General features: G+C 38.8%; 1 protein-coding gene across 1 annotated transcript in view; it reads right to left on the bottom strand.

Annotated features, from left to right (window-relative positions):
• Positions 1 to 23,851, bottom strand: part of MYO3B (myosin IIIB) — a 133,931-nt gene that overhangs the window by 78,538 nt on the left and 31,542 nt on the right. The window contains exon 6 of the mRNA XM_070754928.1: positions 19,419 to 19,564. Coding sequence (XP_070611029.1) covers positions 19,419 to 19,564 — 146 coding nt within the window. The remainder of the gene's footprint in view (positions 1 to 19,418; positions 19,565 to 23,851) is intronic.

Raw genomic sequence — 23,851 nt, 5'->3', positions numbered from 1 at the left:
ACAGGTTGAAGAGAAAACCAGTGCCTTGTGTTATTCAGAAATTATTTTTAATTTTATTTTGCTCTTTTAGTTGGTGAAGAATTGTGATTTCCCATATAACAAGCACATAGAAATTATGAGCATTGTGGAACCAATGTGGGGTGAGCAGTAGAAGCAGAAAAGCTATAAGATAACACTGTTTAGGGACACCAAAAAGTCTGCACAGAAGTGGTGCAGTGGTTAGAGTGCAGTACTGCAGGTTATTTCTGCTGACTGCCGGCTGCCTGAATTTGGCAATTCAAATCTCACTAGGCTCAAGGTTGTCTCAGCCTTCCATCCATCCAAGGTCAACAACATGAGGAGGCAATTGTTGGGAGCAATAGGCTGACTCTGTAAACCACTTTGAGGGGGCTGTAAAGCACTGTGAAGTGATATACAAGTCTAAGGGCTATTGCTATTTGCTTGTTGTTTTGAGTATAAAATCAGGGGCCACCCTCCCTTAGAACCCTGTCAATAGCTAGATACTATATTTGACTATGAATGGTAGAATGCAAATAAATTTTAAAAACTATGTTATCCATAAATACTCATGTTTCCATCTTTCTCCTCAGCAGGAAGAAGAGAAAAGGGATCTTTGTGCATAATGAAACAGAGATATTTATTTTACTTATTTTCTGTCATTGAGCTGGCTTCCAAAGTCACAGCTGGGAAGGCTAAATGGTTCATTCTTTTCATCATCAAAGCTAGTTCTACAGTTGAATGGACACCATTTGTCCTTTACATTAAGCTGTGCACCTAATTACAGGTCACAGTTAATAGATTTACAGTTGGCAAATGCGGTGACAATGAGAATCATTGCACTGAACAGTTTTCCGAATGTCTTAAAAGGTTGGATAGATAGAAACATGATTTCATAAATTCAGAAACATCAATTCTTGAGATAAAAGGCCAAACAAAGAAGCCAGACTTCTAAATGTAGGAATCTATTCCTGGAGAAAATCATGATGTTGATTTGAGAAAATGCTGAGAAAATTGACTGCATGGAGTATCAACACCTGCTACGAGAAACTGATCCAACCAGCAACTGATTTAAATAAGCAGAAGAGCCAGAGGGAGGTTTGTGGTGAATTTGGATGCATGATTTGGGAATAAAATCATTAGAGATGTTTCAAATATCAACAATTACTTTTTACAATTTATTTATTTATTACTTGTATTTTAAAATATATTTTGGTGGAATGTAAGGATTTATATTTTATTTTTAATGTTAAGTAATGCATCTTTAATAAACTACAGCCCAGTCTGTAAAATCCACTTTCACTGCACTTTCTCAGATACCAATAGGCAGGCCCATGCGTACATACATACATACAGTCAACCATCCAAGGTGACACAGATTCTCACAAGCAACATAGGAACCAGACCCTGCAGCAATCTAGAAATCTTCTTTGCTCCTACATCTACACACCAACAGTATCATAACAGACTGCAAAAAGTACATACAAAAGATCAGACATGCTTTCACACGCTCTTCCTCTAATGCAGGGTTTCTCAATTATTTTCTGTTACGCCCCCCCCCCCCACTCCAGGAAGAAGTAAACATTTCAACCCCCTCAACTCTCAGCCGGGACGGTTGTTTGCAATATTCAACACGTTTTTGCTGAAAAAACTCAAGCAGCTTATCAGCATGATTGGGGTGTACATGTGTTTCAGTGACACTTAATTTATTTGGCTTCATGCTGTCCGTTGCCAACATTTTTAGACATAGTAAACATAGTGGTCTTTCCTCGTCTCCCACCATAGTTACAGTGAAGCCAAGTGCTACATACACTTCATTGTATTTCCTCATCTTAGCTTACATTTGTTTCATTATCTCCGTCTCTCACCTCCTTTCTTTTCATCCCTGTTAAATATTTTTCCATGGTGTCTCTTAAGGGTTTGTTATATGCACTTCATATCTCCTGCTCTGTGCTGTGTGCTATTGTTCGGTACAAACAACCTCTACTCCCTACAGCAAAAAAAGCATGTTCCCCAGGTTATGTGCAGTAAAGGGCTAACAAAATTTTTACTACCACACTGTGGGTGTGGCTTATGCAGGACACCCAGCATTTTCTTTCAACATCTTTCAATGCAAATTGGGTGCTCTGGGGTAAAGCTCCATATTTGCTACCCCACTCTGTCCCCCCCCATCTGGGCAGTAGCCCACCCTGGTCATTTGTCCTCCCCCCAGCATTGCTTCGTGCTCCCCCAGGGGGCCCCACCTCACTATTTGAGAAACACTGCTCTAATGTGATGTATATCATCATCTTGAACAATGTCTCTGGATTCCATGTAGGACAAATGGGACGAACTAGGAACATATTAGTGGACATATATTTGACATCAGAACTAAGAACAAGAATAAAGTAGCATTACAGCGGCAGCCTCCAACGTTTTGGACCCTAGGAACCAGTTCTGTGAAAAGATGGGGCTTCAACTTGTTTGTGCAGCGGGGAAATCCAAACCCCACCCCTGCCTGTTTAGGATTCTGGCCTAATCTTGTATTAAAGTATCATAATAAATGAAAAACTTTCAACCCCTCCCCCTTTTTCAAGTGCATAGTCACAGGCTTATAAGCAGTGAAGGGTTGCAACATTTTTTACTACTACACTGTGGGCATGGCTTATTTGTGGGTGAGGCTTGCCAGACATGTGACCAGGTGGGAGTGCCTTGATGATCATGTGACTGGGGGGTGGCTTAAAAGGTCATGTGACTGGCTTAAAAGTGGCCAACTTGATGTCACTCATGCCAAGGGGTAGGAGTAGGGTGCCTGGCCTCTCCTTGCCTCAAAAAGATACAATTTCCCTATCTATTTACTATTATTGAACATCCAAAATATCTATTTAATTCTATGTATACATGCCACATGTGTACATACATATTACACACAGGCACACAAAAATATACATTATCTACTATATAAACTGTATGCATATGTACACGCACACGCACAGCTCTTCTAAAATTATACACATTCAACCTCATTTACTGTGATAGGAAAAACATTATTATTATTATTATTATTGTTGTTGTTGTTGTTGTTGTTATTATTATTATTATTATTATTATTATTATTATTAATTAGCTTTGTATGCCACCCCTCTCCGCAGACTTGGGGCGGCATACAAATCTATGTACAAGTTTTGCGTACCTAACCAAAAATTTTCTACCGGTTCTGCGTACCTCACTGTACCCATAGGAGCCCATCACTGCTTATAAGTCACACTACCAGAAAATGGATACTTCAGTCATTTCATTCTGTAATTCTTGGTTATATGCACCCCAAGGGTCCCTTGGTTTCAAAGTTGAAAAAAAAAACAAGTAAAAGCTAATATATGTGCATCACCGTCTCCTCTTTGTTTGCCAACAGTAAATAGCCATCAGTTTCCAGAGCATAATAGCTGGATAATTTTCAGTCATACTGAGTGTTTTATAGAAATAGGAAAATGATTTACCATGATTCATCTAATCTCAAGAAAAATCAATTATCTCCAAGTGAAAGGTTTAAAATAAAAATAGCTGTTCCATCAATATGTATAGCTATTTAAAAACTTATATGTAAACTTTTTTTTAAAGTAGGCCTTTAAAAATGGCATTCAAAGATGTTTTCACTATATACTGAAATCAGTATACTTGAAAAGATTTTTTATACATACATCCCACTTATTTTACAAATACATATTTGAACAAATTTAAATTCAGAATAAGTATTCAGGTTTTATACTCATGCTTAAAAGACAGACCCATTACCTAAGAGCAGTGGTTCTCAACCTGGGGGGTCGGGACCCCTCTGGGGGCCAAACGCCCATTTCACAGGGGTTGCCTAAGACTGTGGGAAAAGACAAATTTCCCATGGTGTTAGGAAGTAAAGCTTTTCTGGCACATTGAAACTTATTTTTACAATCCGACCAATCAGACGTTGACATTGGGAGTGTCCCTCTGACCTTCCTGCCAATCAGCTTCAAGCTCTGTTGGGAGAATTGGCGCTCGACCCATGGTTGGGGAATTGTATTAAAGGGGTCACGACATTAGAAAGGTTGAGAACCACTGCCTAAGAGGGTCCTTTGGGAACTATTAATACTCCTGATTCAAAGTAAAAAATAGTGTAGAGGGGCAGCATGCAAATCCAATAAATAAATAAAAATAAATACATTTCTTTAAAATGCAAAGTAATTATTCTTTTTTATTAAGCAAAATACTCAAATTATAAATTTGTACTATTCCACATGATATAAATGATTTACACACGCACAAACAGAGGGAGAGAGAAACACACACACACACACACTCCTTAGCTAGACTTCAAACAATTGTTTGTCTTAAAAACTTTTTTTGGATACCGGTAGACAAGTGAGAATATTTCCAGCAACAAGAGCTGGAACTAGGAAAGCAGGGGCAAAATAGGAGAAAGAGAGAGTAAAGATACATGACAGCTTTTTAAAAAAATAAATATTTATTAGGAATGTTTACACACATTTCCTAAACTGACAAGCTTTGGCAGGTTCCACAAAGATAAGCAGAAAACTATTCCAAGTCATATTTCAGTTGCACAATTTTGCAAGACACTGCTTTTGAAGACAAAGCAATTGATAAATCACTTTATGAATTCATTTTCCAAAAGAAAAAAGCACTAAGCCCTAACAAATTAGCCCAAGTTCATTTTTTATAAGCAATGTTTAGAAAACAAGCTCCCTTTTCCATTAGAAAAGGTTATTGGGATAGTGCATTATGCTAGTCCACATGGCAATATGTTGAACTTCAATCATTGTAGTTAGAGCATCTAGGCTGATTGTGGGGCAATCATAAATATCTGTATCAAGAGCAAAATACATTGGATTTACTTCCAAGTGAAACATAAATGCAAATAAAGAAGAATATATTAGTTCCAAGTGAAACATGAGTTCCCTAAAATACAATATTTGTTTGTTTGTTTGTTTGTTTGTTTGTTTGTTTGTTTGTTTGTTTGAGTTGGAAGGGACCTTGCAGGTCATCTAGTCCAACCCCCTGCTCCAGCAGGAGTTCCTATACCATTGAGACAGAAGGCAGGCCAATCTCCCTTTGAAGATTGCAAGTGTTAGGGCTCTCACAACCTCTGCTAGCAAGCTGTTCCACTGGTTGGTCACTCTCACTGTCAAAAAAATATAAAATAGCTCAGTATGGGATTGAAAAACTGTTCAAACACTAGGATTGAGACCAACATCAATCTTTTTAATAAATTCATGAGCTATAGAATTAAGGAATTTGGCAGCTTACAAGGTTTTATTAGCCTTATGCCGAATCTTACAAGTTACTTTCTTTCCATGATTAGTTTTTGTTATTAGCTATTTTCAATCAAGCTAGGAGGAAAAGTGCATTGTACAAATAATTCAAGAACCAGGTGAATAAACACAATTTGGTTCTCCATGGACAAGTTTCATAATAATTCACATTTAACCTATTTTAACTTTATGCTTCCCTGTGTAGGGTAGCATTCTGCTTTCTTCATGGAACTACTGAAGCAAGTAAAATTAAAACTCTCTGCGGCAGCCAGAAATCAGTGTGGAGAATTTCTCATTTATCCATGTATTCATTATAAATTAATATATTGCTTTTATATCCTATTATTATTGGCGTGCATGTTACCTGGCAATGAAATTTAGCATTTAGAATATTCTGCTGTATAATTAGATAAAATGGCATCTTCAAGTGTGATAAATTACCAAATAGGAACAATATTCTATTCCACTCGCACATAGAAAATAGTCACATTAGAGATAATGTTTGTAAGATGTACACCTCCTAACAACAAGCAATTAATTCCTTTGATTTTTTTTTCATGCAAATTCACTTGATTTACAGTTCTTCAAATCAGGAACTATGGAAAAAGTTAAATGACAATATTCACATTTTTCTTATAATGTTTGTATGTGCCTGTGTGTGCAAAACATTCGGGTATATATTAAGAAAAATCCAGTGTATGTGTGTGTGTAAATTAGAATAGGTACAGGTAGTCCTCGACTTACAACAGTTCATTTAGTGACCATTTGTAGTTACAATGGAACTGAAAATGTGACTTATAACCATTTTTCACATTTATGACCATTGCAGCATCCCCATGGACACATGATCAAAATTTGGATCAAAACTGATCCATATTTATGATGGTTGCAGTGTCCTGGGGTCATGCGATCACCTTTTGCGACCTTCCGACCAGCAAAGTCAACAGGGAAACTAGATTCACTTAACAACCCTGTTTTAGTTAATAACAACTGCAGTGCTTCACTTAACAACTGTGGCAAGAAAGGTCATAAAATGAGACAAAATTCACTTAGCCACTGTCTCACTCAGTAACAGAAAGTTTGGGATCCATTATAGTCATAAGTCGAGGATTATCTGTAAATACAGGACATGCATTCTGCAATGTTTATTTGCTAGAATAGTAGATCAAATTCCATTCTCTTAGATAGAATTTGATTAGATTAGTTCTACTGTTTTAGAAGTGGGGGAAGCTGTTTTCACCCACCCCAGGCATTGAATTATGGATGTGGGCACTCGCACCCAAGGTAAAAAAAAGTTCGCCATCACTGCTATAGTGGCTTCCACATTTCTGAGTACATATAAGAAAGTTAGCTGAAACAGTCAAGTCCTCATGAGACCAGCCTGCATTTAGCTTCTTTCTCCACCTTGACACTGGAACCTACAGACAAAGCTCCCCTTTATTCAGAATTGCTGGATGACCACCAGTCTTTCAATTTACTTCAGATGTCAAAGACTTCCTTTCAGAAGCATAAACAGTGCATGCCGCATGTTTGCCATTGCAAAGTTCATTGATGAAAGCATGCCTCCTTGAATGAACTGTCAGAGATCAAATGTCGCATATAAAAACTGTCAGATCGCATTCACCCTGTTTTTTGGGGAGAGCAGGTTCACACAAACCATCTGCCAAGTTTCTGCTCTGACTAATTAAGCAATGAATCAAAGAATGTCATAAAAGCATCATCTTTAGCTCTATGCTTCCTGCTTTTCTTCCCTTCTATCCAAGGCATTCTGGAATATTTTCAAGTAGAAGAACTTGCTTTGGTTACCATGGTGATAAACTAAAGCTAAAAATTACACATAATTGTTGCTGATGTCACTGTTCTCACATTGTTTCCAAGGCAACAAAGCACTTCCTTTAATGATGATGTTTTGTTTTTCCTCTCTATTGGAAGGCTTTTCCTGAAATGGTTTAGAAGAGCAGAAATCTACCTTGGTTGAGCTTAGCTAACAAGCTAATTCATAACATTTCAACCATCATTAGTAAAGATGCGCTATAAATGATATACAGTAGTAAGGATGAGATATAAGCTGTGCTTCCCAAATGTAGGGAACTATTTGTTCCGCTGATCATCTAGCTTTCACCCCACCGTCTCCCAATTTTATAATCCTAGCAATTTATTTCAGGGAACTGAAAGAGTAGAATGAAAAAAAATGATAAACCTGCAATCCCTGCATCCATTGATATCAAAGAAAATGTGGGAGCAAGGGGGGGGATAAGAGACTAATGGGACAACTGAAAAATACTATCCCTGCAGCATATGTTAATAATGTATGTTTACCACCATATTTAAAGAAAGACATAAAGGCAACCAGCTCCAGAAAAATTCATTCTGACCCATTCAGATCAATTCTCTGAAAGGAGGGCACCAGGCAAAATTACCACAATTAATGGATCTAATTTAGAATTTTTGATGAGATCTGAACATTTGGGATTTGGGAAGCTATGAATATGTTTTCTCTGTTAGGCTGCTATAAGTTCAGGAGGCTCAGGAAAGCTTTAGGGCCAAGTCAGCAATGTTAGATTTATTTTATTTATTTATTTTATTTGTTTGTTTGTTTTTGTCAAGTAGGTATTGGTAGTATACAAAGATATAACAATATTTATATACATGATACTAGTAAGAGAGAAACATTAGAACTGGGGGCAGAAGGCACACTGGTGCACTTATGCACGCTCCTTACTGACCTCTTAGGAATCAGGAGAGATCAACAGTGGATAGTCTAAGGGTAAAGTTTTGGGGGGTTAGGTGATGATACTACAGAGTCTGATAGTGAGTTCCATGCATCAACTACTCGGTTACTAAAGTTGCATTTCCTTCAGTCCAGTTTAGTGCGGTTTATAATTTATCATTATAATATAATTAACTCAGTTCTACCCAATAATATAAAGTATTGGGTAGAACTGAGTTAATTATATTAGTCCAGCCCTCTAAAACCATCCCAATTTCTCATGCGGCCCTATGGCAAAATTAATTGCCCACCCCTGTAGTAAAGTATGTGTTGGTAGTATACAAAGATATAACAATGTTTATATACATGATACTAATAAGAAAGAAACATTAGAACAGGGGATGGTAGGCATGCTGGTGCACTTATGCACGCCCCTTACTGACCTCTTAGGAATCTGGAGAGGTCAACAGTGGCTAGTCTAAGGATAAAGTTTGGGGGATTAGGTGATGATACTACAGAGTCTGGTAGTGAGTTCCATGCATTAACTACTCGGTTACTAAAGTCGTATTTCCTGCACTCGAGTTTGGAGCAGTTTATAATAATAATAATAATAATAATAATGATAATAATAATAAGAAGAAGAAGAAGAAGAATTTATTAGATTTGTATGCCGCTCCTCTCCGAAGACTCCGAAGTTTACTTTAAGCTTGTATCTGTTGTGTGCTCGTGTGTTGTTGTGGTTGAAGCTGAAGTAGTCGTTGACAGGAAGAACGTTGTAGCAGATGATTTTATGGGCTATGCTTAGGTCATGCTTAAGGCGACATAGTTCTAAGCTTTCTAAACCAAGGATTGTAAGTCTAGTTGCGTAGGGTATTCTGTTGCGAGTGGAGGAGTGGAGGGCTCTTCTGGTAAAGTATCTCTGAACATTTTCTAGAGTGTTTATGTCTAAAATGTGGTGTGGCTTCCAGACAGATGAGCTGTATTCAAGGATTGGTCTGGCAAAAGTTTTGTATGTTCTGGTTAGTAGTGTGAGATTACCGGAGCACAAGCTACGTAGGATTAGGTTAACAACTCTTGAAGCCTTTTTGGCGATGTTGTTGCAATGGGCTTTGGCACTTAGGTCATTTGATATGAGTATTCCAAGCACTTTGAGGGTCATTTATAAGGTCTTGTTTATTCAGCTTGTATTTGGTGTTCTGATTCTTTTAGCCAATGTGTAGTACAGAGCATTTTTTTTTGTTGAGATTTGGAGTTGCCAGAGTTGGGTACAAGTGTACAGAATAAAATTAAAATAATTAGAATTATTAGAATTAGAATTAGAATTAGATCAGACCTAATTTTAACTCTACTACTTTTTAAACCAGTTTCTTCCTCCTATGATGCCATGGGGTCCCTTCCCATGAGAAAGGGGCCCAGAACAGTTTCCTTCTGCCCCCTAGTGGTAAGACCCCCTCAATCTCACAATGCAGCCAAATGCAGAGCCAATCTATCTTAAAAGGCTGGCAATAGCAGCTGCCTGTACTTCACCTCTCAGGATGTTAGATGTGTCCTTCACCACTTGGCTGCACGCGTGTTGCAAGGCCCTGACCTTGTCGGCACACTATGTTTCACTAGAGCAAAACAAATTTGCGGTTACTGTATCGTAGCAGCTTGTACTTATTTATAGAATGGCTGCTGAACAGTAATAATTTATGTAGGAATTGGCTGGCTGAAGTAGCATGAGGATACACAGGGCAGGAAAAGGGACCACATATGGATTCACAGATCAATTCCAGCAGATAACTCAGCTCCTTTTTAAAACTACGAACACACTGTGAATCTATGAGTGGCAGGAGCCATTTTGCATACGCTGCTTGCTTCCCTGGGAGACTAGACCTCCCTGCCTTTGATTCGGGGAGGCGGTAAGAAAGATGGGCAGACTCAGCTTTCCCTTAAACATTTTAGGAAGCAGCATTTAAGGTAACCACAGAAAGAAACAAGACAGCATTTACCTTATCTGCTTTGGAAAAGCGCCACATTAAAAAGAGAGAGAGAGAGAGACAGTTTTACTGAGCTTGTTACTTTGAAATCTGGCCACACATAATGCAATGCATGAAATCCTTGCAAATGGTTGGGTTAGAGAAAATGTCTTTTCAGTAAATGGGGAAGCACCAATTAAATAATGGCTTCTTCTAAGCATTTAACAGCAAGGCTACTACTGATAATTTCAGTGTGAGAGTATAAAGGACTAAACCAGGAATCAATCTGGCTTATCGAAATCTATTCCAAGCTTATTACAATTTACTCCAACTGGTAACTCTTCTTGGGCATGGCAGCATCCATACTAGTCCTATTATTGTTACTGCAGAAAACTCTTGAATCAGGAGATGATGGAGACTGAAATTAAGTCAGCACAGAGATCTAAAGATCCAAAATCAACCCAAATTTCTCACTTGACACACAAATGGTCAAACTCAAATTGTTAGATTTGAGCGTAAATGAAGAGGCAAGTCACACGAAATGTTCAGCAACTTTATTGTCTATCAGATCAATGGTTCTCAACTTTTCTAATGCCACAACCCCTTAATACAGTTCCTCATGTTGTTGTGACCCCCAACCATAAGTCTAGCACCAATTCTCCTAACAGAGCTTTAAGCTGATTGACATGAAGGTCATAGGGACACCCCCACTGTAAACGCCTGATTGGTCGGATTGTAAAAATACGTTCCAAGGCGCCAGAATAGAAGCTTTAGTTCCTAGCACCATGGGAAATTTGTCTTTTCCCATGGTCATAGGTGACCCCTGTGAAACGGTCATTCGACCCCCAAAGGGATCCCAATCCCCAGGTTGAGAACCACTGTGTTAGACAGAACTAACACAGACTGCCAGCAGGCTGCAGAGCTATGCAAATAACCACTACGTATGTCCATACATAACACAAATTATCTTACTTCGGACACACAAGACCTGATTCTCTGGAAGAGGAGGCCTTGATGCTGGGGAAAATGGAAGGAAAGAGAAAGAAAGCCAGGAGGAAGGTGGATGGACTCAGTTTCAGTGCCAATGGATGCACTGTTAGAAGATCTGAAAGAACGGGCTAAGGACAAATTGTCCCAGGGAAAATTTATTTTTTGTAACTGGACACTAGAAGTCTTAAACAACTTAATGACACATAATCAGTCAATGAACCACTTAAGTCTCTTTGTCATTAGCATCCTTATTCAGCCTCATGCTGAAGATGCTTTACAAATTGTAGAGTTCAAGATGCTTTGCAAATTGTAATGTTCATAGCATTGTAGTGTTCGTAGCATTGTGTAGTGTTCGTAGCATTGTAGTGTTCTTAGCATTGTAGTGTTCGTAGCATTGTAGTGTTCATAGCATCAGGATAGTATAAAAGTGGAGAAGCACTTTTGACTATTGACTATTCAGAACTGGGCAGGGAGTAGGTTATTACCTGTACTTCAGATTAAAAGGACACACGGATATGATCAGGGACCAGTCCTACATAGTCGCATAAAGACAGGTCTCCTTAGCTGAATGGTATGCAGATGAGCCACTATGTCAACCATGATTCGTGAAGCGGGAAGCATTAGGAAAGCAAAGAGGGTGGGATTCTAAGTGTCAGCTGCATCTGTCATACGTTTCATCCTACCATGAAATAAATTGTGACTGTTCAAAAACATTTCTGACCCTGCAGTGATTGACACAGTCTGGAAAACTGCAGCCTATTTCATATATCTCCAGGGAGTTGACTATGAGAAATAAAAATAATGTTGTCAGATGAGACTCTATAGCCTTTAGACTATAGAAACAGCATTCTTCATTTATACACTAGCTTATTTCATTTTATTTATAGTTATAGTTATAGTTATAATTATAGTTGTAGTTGTAGTTGTAGTTATAGTTATAGTTATAGTTATAGTTATAGTTATAGTTATTTTCCTTTTAATTATATTCCTTCCTCCAAAATCCATAGTTTTATTAATCAGGAAGCTTCTTTTCTGATCAAGACTAAGAATTTTCAATAACTACTCACATTCTCTTTCATCAAAATAGATTTTTGGCTAGCTCATAAATCTCCCAAATAAGGACCTCCAGTGCCTTCAAATAAAGATAAATCATACCAAGAAAACATTCAACCATGAAATGATTTTGTTAACATGTCATCTGTCTCTAGAATATATTTTCAAATCTTCAGCAGAAGGATCTAAATTACAAAAGGAAAACGGTCTACCTAATGATGTTCATGGTGTGGGATCTGACTTTTTCAATTTCTTTCACCTGTATGTGTCCAAATCGTAAGATACAGTGAACCATAATCATTAAGCCAAATCTTCCCTAATGTTGAAGAAATAATAGTTATTAAACTATAATGCCCCGAGTCTGCGGAGAGGAGCGGCATACAAATCCAATAAATAAATAAATAACATTTTTTGAAAATGGAATAAGTCTACATATACTTCAAATTATGCTTTTCTGATGCAAAGGATTATTTCATAATAATATTCTTTATAATTATATTACTGAAAAAGAATGATGGCAAAGGAACAACAACAGCAACTGCAACCACAATTTTATATTTTGCTGTATTGAGTTTTATTAATTTAATATTGAAAGCCACTTGGAGTCTGACAAGAAGGCAGTATAAAAATCACTGTAATAAATAAAATGGTCAAACTAGAGCTATTTACAGTATAGCGCAAACTCTTTCCCATCCCAATTGTGCCTAATGCAAGAGGATTTCAGGGTATTAAATAGCATTAATTGGGATCTTAACTGTATACCCCCACGGGATAAGTGGCATTCTAACATGGGATTGCAAGTCATCTAAAGCAGTGTTTCCCAACCTTGGCAACTTGAAGATATCTGGACTTCAACTCCCAGAATTCCCCAGCCAGCAAATGCCTCTACAGATGAAGAGATTTTCGTACGGTGTCAGTCTGATGTTACCTTCCCCGCCCCCCTCCAAGACCTCTTTGGGATGCATCAGGTCATCACTTTTATGGCCATATCCTGAGTTTCACACAGTTCCCTCTAAAGGGGATTTATTAAACTATCTTGATAAAGAACTGAACCTTGTTTCATCTGGGAAAATATGTACAAGCTGTGTAAGAGGTAGAAAAGTAAATATCACTTTCAACTATTGCTGCCAGAAAATGGTATAGAGCAGTGGTTCCCAATCTCTTTTTTTAGCCATGTCCCACCTAAACATTTCTAAAATCCTGATGCTCCCCCCTCCCTCGTGACATATAATTCTTACTATTTAAAAGGTGAACTCAGGAGGAAACCTAAAAGGCTACTAACTTGGCTTAAACAAGGTTCCAATTGCCTCCATTGAAAATCAAATTGCCCCCCTGTGGGGTGTGGGCACCACGTTGGGAACCACTGGTATAGAGGATCCCGAAAACAAAGATTCCACCTTCTTTGCTTAGGAGCGTCATTTAGAATCCTTCAATTAGGAGGAAGTTCAGCCCAGTCAGCTAAAACAACCATGCAGAATTAATGAAGTCAAAATAATAGGAAAAGAAGGGGGGGGGGAATGCTCTGCAAAAAAATGAGTCAAGTACAGCAAATCAATACTTCATAATGTTGCCTGTCCTGTTACTGAACTCAACTGACTTCATCTGTTTCCAGATAAAATGCTGCTCAGTTCTGCACTCTGTAACAATAATTACAGCAAAATACAAATGTCCTCTCATGGACCTTTCACAGCGGCGAAAGAGTTCCAGTTAAGATTGAATTCTCAGCACTAGCTATTCATGCTCAAGGGCAAACCAGGGGATGAATATCCTATATCCGTGATGGTGAATCTATGGCACATGTGCCACAGGTGGCACACAGAGCCCTCTCTGTGGGTGAGCGAGCCATCGCCCAGCTCAGCTCTACCACATATGGACGCGTGCCTCCCACTGACCAGTTACTTTTTATCTTCCATATCTTCCATGCATGCCTGTTCAGTTTGGAGATTTTGCAGATTCTGATTCGGATAGTGTTTATGAATTAGTGGCAGGTCCTGATTTACAGGCAGAGGAAGAAGGAGAAGACCAACCACAGGATGTTCCTATGAGTTCAGATTCAAGTGAACGAGAAACAGATATTAGATGGGTAAATCCTTCTTTCAGACACTTGCAGAGACGAAGGGAGCAAGTGTCAGGGAAGAAATATTAAGGAGAGGAATGGGTTAATTAATTAAGTAATTAATTTGTCATGTCTGGGTGTCAGCGGAGAAGAAGGAACGTCCTGTGGTTGGTTTCCTCCTTCTTCCTCTGCCTGTAAATCAGGACCTGCCACTAATTCATAAACACTATCCGAATCAGAATCTGCAAAATCCCCAAACTGAACAGGAGTATACACAACAGGGTATATGCAGGAAATGTGCATGCATGCATGTGTGGGGTGGAAGGCATAGTTCCCTCTAAGCTGAGCAGTGAGCAATCGCTCACTTAAAAATCATCATCAACTCAGAGTTTTCCAAACCTGCCCAGAAGCCGAGAGGGAAAGAGTGAGAGGGAAGGAGAGAGAGAGGAAGAGAGGAAGAGAGAGAAACAGATAGAAAAAAGAGAGGAAGGAAAAGAGAAAGAAAAAGAATGGGAGTAAGGAAGATAGAAAGAAAATCAAAATCTAGTTTGAAACTAGCTCAACTATTTATGTGGCATTTTGATATTGATAGAGTTGCCCTATTATGAGCTCACTGTTATAGACACACAGTACAGTATTTTATTTTGAAATTCTCTGAGGCAAAACAGGGTGGGTTTTTTGTTTGTTTGTTTGTTTGTTTGTTTTTTTGTTTATTTATTATTTCTGTGCCGCCCAGTCCCGAAGGGACTGCCGCTCAGACACTATACTTTTCTGCCCCCCCCCCCCAAAAAAATTAGAGGGAACACTGGTGGAAGGTCATACATGCATGAATGGGGGTGGAGGAACCCCCACTTTTTGGTCCCAGGAGGCTGCAAGGAAGAGTACTAGGCCCAAAATGGGGTGTGGAGGTGCAGAAGGGTCACACACGTGACATGTGTGAGGGGCAGAGCACTAGGGGTGTGTTTCACACATGCACAGTGAAGGGCTACCAAAATTTTTACTACCACACTGTGGGCGTGGCTTATGCAGGACGCCCTGCATTTTCTTTCAACATCTTTCAGTGAAAATTGGGTGCTCTGGGGTGGAGCTCCATTTTCACTACCCCACTGTGTTCCCCCACCCATCTGGGCAGTAGCCCATCCCTGTACATGCATTTCATTACGGTTGCGGCATGCACACACACTTTTGGCATTCAACAAGGAAAGGTTAGCCATCACTGTCATATACAGTTTGGCCCAGAGTCAAAATGTTCCTTTGGAGCCTTTTCCATCTCCTCAGCTATTTGGGCTAACAAACAGTTGTTAAAGTAGAATGCATGTTCAACTTAATTTAGAAGTCAAACACAACATTCAAATTGTTACAGCAGCGAAAGTCAGGCTGTTCCTAGGCAACTTTTAGCTTCCTAAAAATTCAAGTTGTAACAAATAACTAAGACGGTTTAGTCTTACTATCCTGACATTCTAAGAAGGGCTTTCTAGGAAAAGATATTGAGGAAAACGGTGTTGTGGCGATTTCAGTGGGCCTCGGAGGAAACTGCTTAATAGACAATTAATCTAGGCATGGCATAGGGCCTAGATGTCTGAGTGGCTGCCTCTCTGTGGCACATTCCATCAGAGTGGATACACTCCAAATTCTCTATATTAAACAATATTATCTTACAGTACCAAGAAAGCATGCCTTCTCTGCCATAGCCTCAGCTCTAGAACAGATTCCTTGCCCGATATAGGGACAGCACCTTCTCTCCTGGGGTTCCAGAAAGCTCTTAAATCTCAGGCTAATGCATTTTTGAGGCCACTGTGATTTCTTGTTGTATTACGTTTCATTTAGTCTGGACTGTCTGTATTACCTTTCAATTGGTTTTGCTGGGTTGTGTTGTTGTTGTTGTTTTATATGCCACGCAGTCTCTTGGAATTGGGTAGTTACTACAAATGTAAATAAATACAGTGGTACCTCATCTTACGAACGCCTCTTCTAACGAACTTTTCAAGATACGAACCCGGTGTTTAAGATTTTTTATGCCTCTTCTTCCGAACTATTTTCACCTTACGAACCCAAGCAGCTGCTGCTGGGATGAAGGGGTTTCTTTTTTTCCCCTTTTTTGAAGAAAGAAAAGGGAGGGGCAGCTTGGAGGAGTAAAGATTTTGCATGCTTGCAAAGGCACTGAAACTGTGTCTTTTTAAGAAAGAAAAGGGAGGGGCACCCCCTTGCCTTTCTTCCTTCCCACTCACCCTTTAGCCTGGCCTTGCTTTTCCCACCCGGCCCTTTTAGCTGCTCCTCCCTGCCCTCTGTTCGCCTCCCTTCTAAAGTTTGGAATTTTCCTGAAGGATTTGCACACATTATTTGCTTTTACATTGATTCCTATGGGAAACATTGTTTCATCTTACGAACTTTTCACCTTACGAACCTCCTCCTGGAACCAATTAAGTTTGTATGATGAGGTACCACTGTAATAGTAATAAGCTCTTTACAGTATGGTTTCACACTACGGCATAGTACTGAAATAGTACTGAATGTGCTGCTTGATAAGCTCTTGTAAAGTCAAGTAGGAGTGTGGCAGCCATCTTGGCTCTTCTTGATCCATTAGCAGCTTTCATTACCAACAAACATGGGATCTTTCAGAAATTGTGGATGATCACACAGCAGGGGTAGGAAAAGTTGGCTCTTCTATGACATGTGGACTTCAACTCCCAGAATTCCTGAGCTAGCATGATTGGCTCAGGAATTCTGGGAGTTGAAGTCCACAAGTCATAGGAGACCCAACTTTACCTACCCCTGGCTTACAGGAATTAAGAGAGGAGGGTATGGCACTGGGGTTATTCTCCTCCTTTTTCAGTCGTCTGCTTGAGTCATTGCGGATAAGTGGAAAAGAATGAATCCAAAGCTTTTGGTTAATGGAGTACCACAGAGATTTTGCCTTTTCTGTTTAACATCTACCAGAGGCTGATGATGCTGATTACACTCAGTTGTAGAACCTTGTCTGACCAAGCAAATCAAGTCAAGGCCTTGTCCCAGAGCCTGGAGGCTGTAGGGGTCTGGATGCAGAGGAAAGACTCAGGCTCAGCCTTAGAAATTTCAGATAGCTGTGGGTATTTGAATCACTCATTCCAAGAAGTCGTCTATATTTAACCTTGAATGGGGTTGCAGATGGAGCTGTGATCAGGAAAACCTTTGCACACATTCATTGCATGCCACTTGAACCAGTAGTGATATTCACTTATCTTCGCTAACAGTTTGGACATGGGAATGTGCACGCACGGCACTTCTGCACATGTGCATGATGATGTGTGGTGAGTGGGCGGAGCTTCCCACCACCACCGCTACAAGTTCCCCCGAACTGGTACGAACTGGTAGAATACCACCTCTGACTTGAACCCATTCTTGGACTGAGAAGACCTTTGAGCAATCACTTACACTGTTATGTATCCACTGCCTACATGATTTCACCCATGTCCAGTGTTTTTGAGCAGGAAAATACTCAAACGCCATTGGCAGATACATCAGCTAGCTGTCAGATTGCAAGTTGCTGGTTGTATAGAGAAGTTGCCAAGTAAAGAAGTTTCTTTTGAAGTCTGTCTCTCCTGTGGTTATCCCCACTACTCAACATACACCTTAGTTATCTCATTCTCTTCTATATGAGGCTCCCTTTGAAGATCATTCAGAAATTACAGCTAACCAAAAGGTGGCAGCATGGGTAGTGATTAGTGCAGCTCCTGAGTACAATTTTTGGATACAACTCAAAGTGCTAATAATTTTAGTAATTTGCACATTATTTTGCATCTTCCTTCTTTGATATACTCATAAGGGGCGTACATAAGTGCACTGGTGTGCCTTTCGTCCCCTGTCCAATTGTCTTTCCTTTCTCTCACTTATCATATATATTTTCTTTCTTTCATATATCCTCTCCTCTAAGTTCACTTTACCCTTATATATATTACTACATGTCTATTTTTCTTCCTATGTATTTGTGTATTGGACAAATGAATAAATAAATAAATAAAAATAAAATATACAAGGATATTTTCCAGTTTCTTTTCAAATTTCTGTGCAATATTCCTGATTGAGCTATACATTTTTCACATGTAGAAGAATTTGGATTTTATTTTTAATTTTTTTAAAAGACAGCCATTTATGGAGCTGGCTTGCTAACTGTAGTGTTTTGTCTCATGTAAAAAGCAAGTCTTATTTTGGCATGATAAATTAAAACAACTCATGGAAAGAAAACTATACATCATGGGGTAGAAGGCAAAAATTCACGTGCCCTTTCCCTACACCTTTCTTTGAACTGCTGATATTTTACCACACTCCATCGAGACTATTGTTTTTTCAAGCCATTTTCAGCTTCTATCTGATAAAAAATTATGAGCCTTAGTTTACATATTTGAACTCTCCTTCAGTTTAATTGCTGCTGTACGTTCTACACGTGTGCAAAGGGCAAAAATTTAAAAATGAATTACTGTTTAAGTTTGAATAATCTCTGAAAGAGGATAGCAGCTCTCCCACCCAGTTGTGGGAAAGAGATAATGCTGTGCAGAATGTTGGAAAGCTTCATCTACATATAAATAGACTTAATCAGAAATGCAAATAGCAATTGGGAGACCCGGTAAAAAGCCCCATGATAATTGTGTGATTGTACAGATAAGAAAGGGTCAAATATTCCCATTGTCTAAGGTTTTAATTTTCTAATTGCCGGTGGGTATCTTTTTTTTCTGAAAGCGGAACACATAAATGGCAGGCTATTCTAAACTGACAATCAGTTTAAAGCAAATGCTTCAGAAAGGCTATTTGTTATAAAGGTCCGGCAATTAATTCATACTTCACCTTTGTAATGCCCTATCTTTTGCTCCCTGCCAGGAGAAACAGACTAAAGAAATCTTATGTAAGAAAGTGTAGGCTCCTTGTACTTTCAAATATGCTTTAAAATAATATCTTATTTTCTGTATGAAAATAAAAGAAAGAAGATGGAAACAATACATGCTGTTGATCCGGCAAACTTTAAAAGCTTCTATTTGAACCATTCAAAAATTCTTCTTTCAGAAGTAGCCCATTAAAACATTATATTTTTAGAGAATTATCTTCCCTTATTGGGAAACAAATTATTTTTGAAATGGAAAGTGGTTTGCAAAAGCTAAATAAGCAAATCGTGTTTGTTTTTTTAAAAAAGGAACCTTCAATAGTAAAAATCCAGATATTCTTTTTCTAAAAAAATCTCGCTGCTTATATGCAGACCTCCTTAACGGTAGCATTTATTTCTACATTTCTTCCAATTAACGTAATGTAAGATGTAATGGTGCACCAAATAGGTATTTTCACTGTTGAATTGCTGTTGTCAACGCAAGCAAGATCCAGTAAGCCAAGAGAGCCACCTAGTGTCCTACCTTGGGATTTTAAAAAGGGTCTTCACAGGATGCATGTCAAACAAAGGTGGATCTCCATCACCAAGTTCAATAGCCGTGATCCCAAGAGACCACACATCACAACGGGCATCATAAGAATAGTCATATTGTTGTTCACAAGCAATAACCTGTTAGATAAAAGACAATGAACATACCAGATTAACCTCTGAGACAATAATGTCCCCATTAAGTACGAATTATACACATAGCCACTGCCTTATTACCAGTGTCCATTCATATATTTCTTATTATAGGTACAACTTAAATGCTCAACTAGCAGTTCTGCTATTTAATATTGCCCACAGAACGTGGTTCGGGGAATTAAATTCATGATGCTGAACATTACAAGAGATTATAGCAATCGAAATAAGTCCTGTAGTTATTCATTATATGTCCATTTTAAGCAGCATTACCTTCTATCCCTATAACTTACATGCATATAAAGGATAACAAAGGTGTAGCTTTTCTATAAGCATTCATTATCATTATGTACACAAAATTGTGAGATCACAAGTGCTAGTTCTTTAGCTGTCGTTTAGCTGGAATATTATTATTTTGAATGTATTAGCATTCTAGCTTCAGTAAATTCTTATAATAATAATCAACAGAAGAACAAAAAGTCTTGTGGCATTTTGAAGACAAACACATTTATTATGATGTTAAACTTTTGTGAACCATACTTCATTTTAGCAGTGGTATGTAAAATTAATCTGAGAAAAGTATATCCATGCTTATAATTTAGAAGGCAAAATAGGCAATAGCCCTTATTTTTATATTTTGACTCGTTTTTCTAACATCACTAAAATTATTTCAAGAAGTCAAAATACTGATGGAAGGTATGTACTATTAAGAAAGTACTAGCTTCAATGTCCTGAAAGAAATGACCTTTGTAATTGTGGATGCAGACAGATAATAAAGTTATACTTTTCTCACTTGATGCTTTCAAAAAGGACACATAGCAATAGCATAGCAACAGCCACTCTAAATGGTTTACAGAGAGTAAGCCTCCAACAATCTGGGTCCTCATTTTACTGACCTTGGAAGGATGGAAGGCTGAGTTAACCTTGAACCTATTGAGATTTGATCTGCCAAACTGCTGGCAGCCGGTAATCAGCAGAAGTAGCTTGCAGTACTGCATTCTAACCACTGCACCACTGAGACCTTGGTGGTACAGCATACAATTATGGTTTCCAATTCAACATTAGCAAGTGGAATTTACAACAAAACCAAATTCTGCTCCAACCATTGAGACTTCCTCTTCTTTAGACTATGCCATTATATAACCCTCCTGTGGTTTTCTCCCAATAGTCACACTTCGTTTTCTGCCTATAGGGAATGCTATTACAGGGATTTGCCCATCCATAAATATATTGTTTAAGTTAAATGCACTTCTGTAAATTTCAAGACTGTTCTTGATGTTTCCTTTTTATGAGTTGGGGGAAACATAAATCTAATTTATAGACAGAAACGTCAGTTCACCAGTAAGTAGCATGTATGACTGATAGGCAAAATGAGAACAATCTATAAGAAAGAGAAAGTGGACAGCAAATCTAATTAATTAATTCATCAATAAACAAATTAAGATAAGCACAGCTTGAAAGACTTCCAGTTTTGGAAAGAAATAAAAGGGGGCACTTTGCATTGAAGAGTTATCTCAACAAGCACTCCATAACTTTAGAAAAGGCAATTGTTAAAGTAGCAGTTATCATCCTGGATGTCTTAGGAGGAGATGTTTAGGAAGTACATAGAGAACATAATTCTTTTCAGGACTCAGGAGCAGTTAAGACAGGTCTGCTGAGTTGGGGCTATTTAAACTTCAGATGGATCAAGAGGTGGGTGTTTTGTTTGCTTTTTGTGTTTTGTTTTACAAAATCACAAGTCGTCATTCAGACCAGACCCGCCCAACCTTATGCCTTCAGTGAACAGGAGGGTTATAACTCTTAGGGCCTTTCTCCACTGTTTTCTTGAAAGATTCTCCACCCGACCTTGACTTGAACAGAATTCCACATCATTTGCTGCCTCCATTGCTATTTTATCTCTCCTGCTGTTCAGGTCCTTGCAGCTATGCAAGATAGCAATAGCATTTAGATTTATACACCACTTCACAGTGCTTTATAGCCCTCTCTAAGCAGTTTACAGAGAGTCAGCATGTTGACCCCAACAATCTGGGTCCTTATTTTACTGACCTTGGAAGGGTGGAAGGCTGAATAAAACCCACCTCTGTCGTCAGGCATGGGGGAATTGACATGTTCCTTCCCCCTAGGCTTATAAAATTTATGTATGGTATGCTAGTGTGTATGACTGGTTTTTAACTTGTGGTATTCTTAAAATTAATTTAATATTGGATTTGTCTTGTATTGCTGTTGCTGTGAGCCGCCCCGAGTCTGCGGAGAGGGGCGGCATACAAATCTGATTAAACTGAAACTGAAACTGAAACTGAAACTGAATCAACCTTGAGCCTACTGAGATTTGATCTGCCAAACTGCTGGTGGCCAGTGATCAGCAGAAGTAGCTTGCAGTACTGCACTCTAAACAAGATACCCCTGTTTCCCTGAAAATAAGACCAGGTCTTATATTAATTTTGGGGACTTGTTTTTAGGTTTAGGGCTTATATTATGAGCATCCTATAAATCATGCTAGGGCTTATTTTGGGGTTGGGTCTTATTTTGGGGGAAACAGGGGTAATAGGTGATGAAGCCCGACAAATGTTATATTCCTTTAGACTGCCCTTGCATGGCTTTTGAATAAGGGGGAAATGCTAATTTTAGCATTGGTACATTCTAGGTCAACCTGTCTTCTCTGATCTGGGATGAGATAGAGGCAGTGATGAGGATTTGGCAGTGAAAATATATTCTTGGTGCCATGTTTTTAATTTATTTTCTACACTTCTTAACTTGATTGATTGATTGATTGATTGATTGAATGATTTATTTATTTATTTATTTATTTATTTATTTATTTATTTATTTATTTATTTATTTATTTATTTATTTATTTATTTATTATTTATTTATTTATTTATTTATTTATTTATTTATTTATTTATTTATTTATTTATTTATTTATTTATTTATTTATTTATTTATTTATTTATTTATTGGATTTGTATGCCGCCCCTCTCCGCAGACTCAGGGCGGCTAACAACAATGATAAAAAACAACATGTAACAATCCAATTTAATAAAACAACTAAAAACCCTTATTATAAAAACCAAACATACACACAAACATACCATACATAACTTGTAATGGCCTTAGGGAAAGAATATCCTACCTCCCCCATGCCTGGCGACAAAGGTGGGTCTTGAGTAATTTGCAAAAGACAAGGAGGGTGGGGGCCGTTTTAATCTCTGGGGGGAGTTGATTCCAGTGGGGCGGGGCCGCCACAGAGAAGGCTCTTCCCCTGGGGCCCGCCAAATGACATTGTTTGGTCGACGGAACCCGGAGAAGGCCAACTCTGTGGGACCTTATCGTCCGCTGGGATTCGTGCGGTAGAAGGCGGTCCCGGATGTATTCTGGCCCAATGCCATGTAGGGCTTTAAAGGTCATTACCAACACTTTGAATTGTGACTGGAAACCGATCGGCAGCCATATACCTCAAAGATGATTAGATGGCTAGATATAAATGGGGGGGGGAGCCTCACAATTCTGCTTAGGAAAAGCTGGTTTATCTGTACAACAAATTTAATAACCCTAATCTATTAAAACTCTACCAGTTTGGTTACAGGAGTCAACATTTTACTTTTCAACACCACTTTTCAGTAATGTAAGACCAAAAAAGTCATATAATATTGATGAGTGTAATATACAGATCTTACAGTGCTGTCATGGCAATGGAAATAAGGCTTACATGAATTGATGGTTAATGATGAGGGAGAATTGGAAATTAGCATATAGATTGATACAAAAACAAAAAGAGATTGGGGCCAGACGGCCCATAATGGGGAAGGTATAAGTACTTTATGCATGGTCCAAATCTCAAGGAGGATAGTTCCAAATGTGGGTGGGATTCTGATCGTGCAGAATGCAGCTGCGAGAGCAATCATGGGCTTCCCTAAATATGCCCGTGTTACACCAACACTCCGCAGTCTGCATTGGTTGCCGATCAGTTTCCGGTCACAATTCAAAGTGTTGATTATGACCTATAAAGCCCTTAATGGCATCGGACCAGAATATCTCCGGGACCGCCTTCTGCCGCAGGAATCCCAGCGACCAGTTAGGTCCCACGGAGTAGGCCTTCTCCAGGTCCCGTCAACTAAACAATGTTGTTTGGCGGGACCCAGGGGAAGAGCCTTCTCTGTGGTGGCCCCGGCCCTCTGGAATCAACTCCCCCCCAGATATTAGAATTGCCCCCACCCTCCTTGCCTTTCGTAAGCTCCTTAAAACCCACCTCTGTCATCAGGCATGGGGGAATTG

The sequence above is a fragment of the Erythrolamprus reginae genome, chromosome 1 (genome assembly GCF_031021105.1).
Source record: "Erythrolamprus reginae isolate rEryReg1 chromosome 1, rEryReg1.hap1, whole genome shotgun sequence".
In the NCBI taxonomy this organism is placed as follows: Eukaryota; Metazoa; Chordata; class Lepidosauria; order Squamata; family Dipsadidae; genus Erythrolamprus; species Erythrolamprus reginae.
Note: the sequence above shows the minus strand (reverse complement) of the source record. Positions and strands in the feature narration are given on the sequence as shown.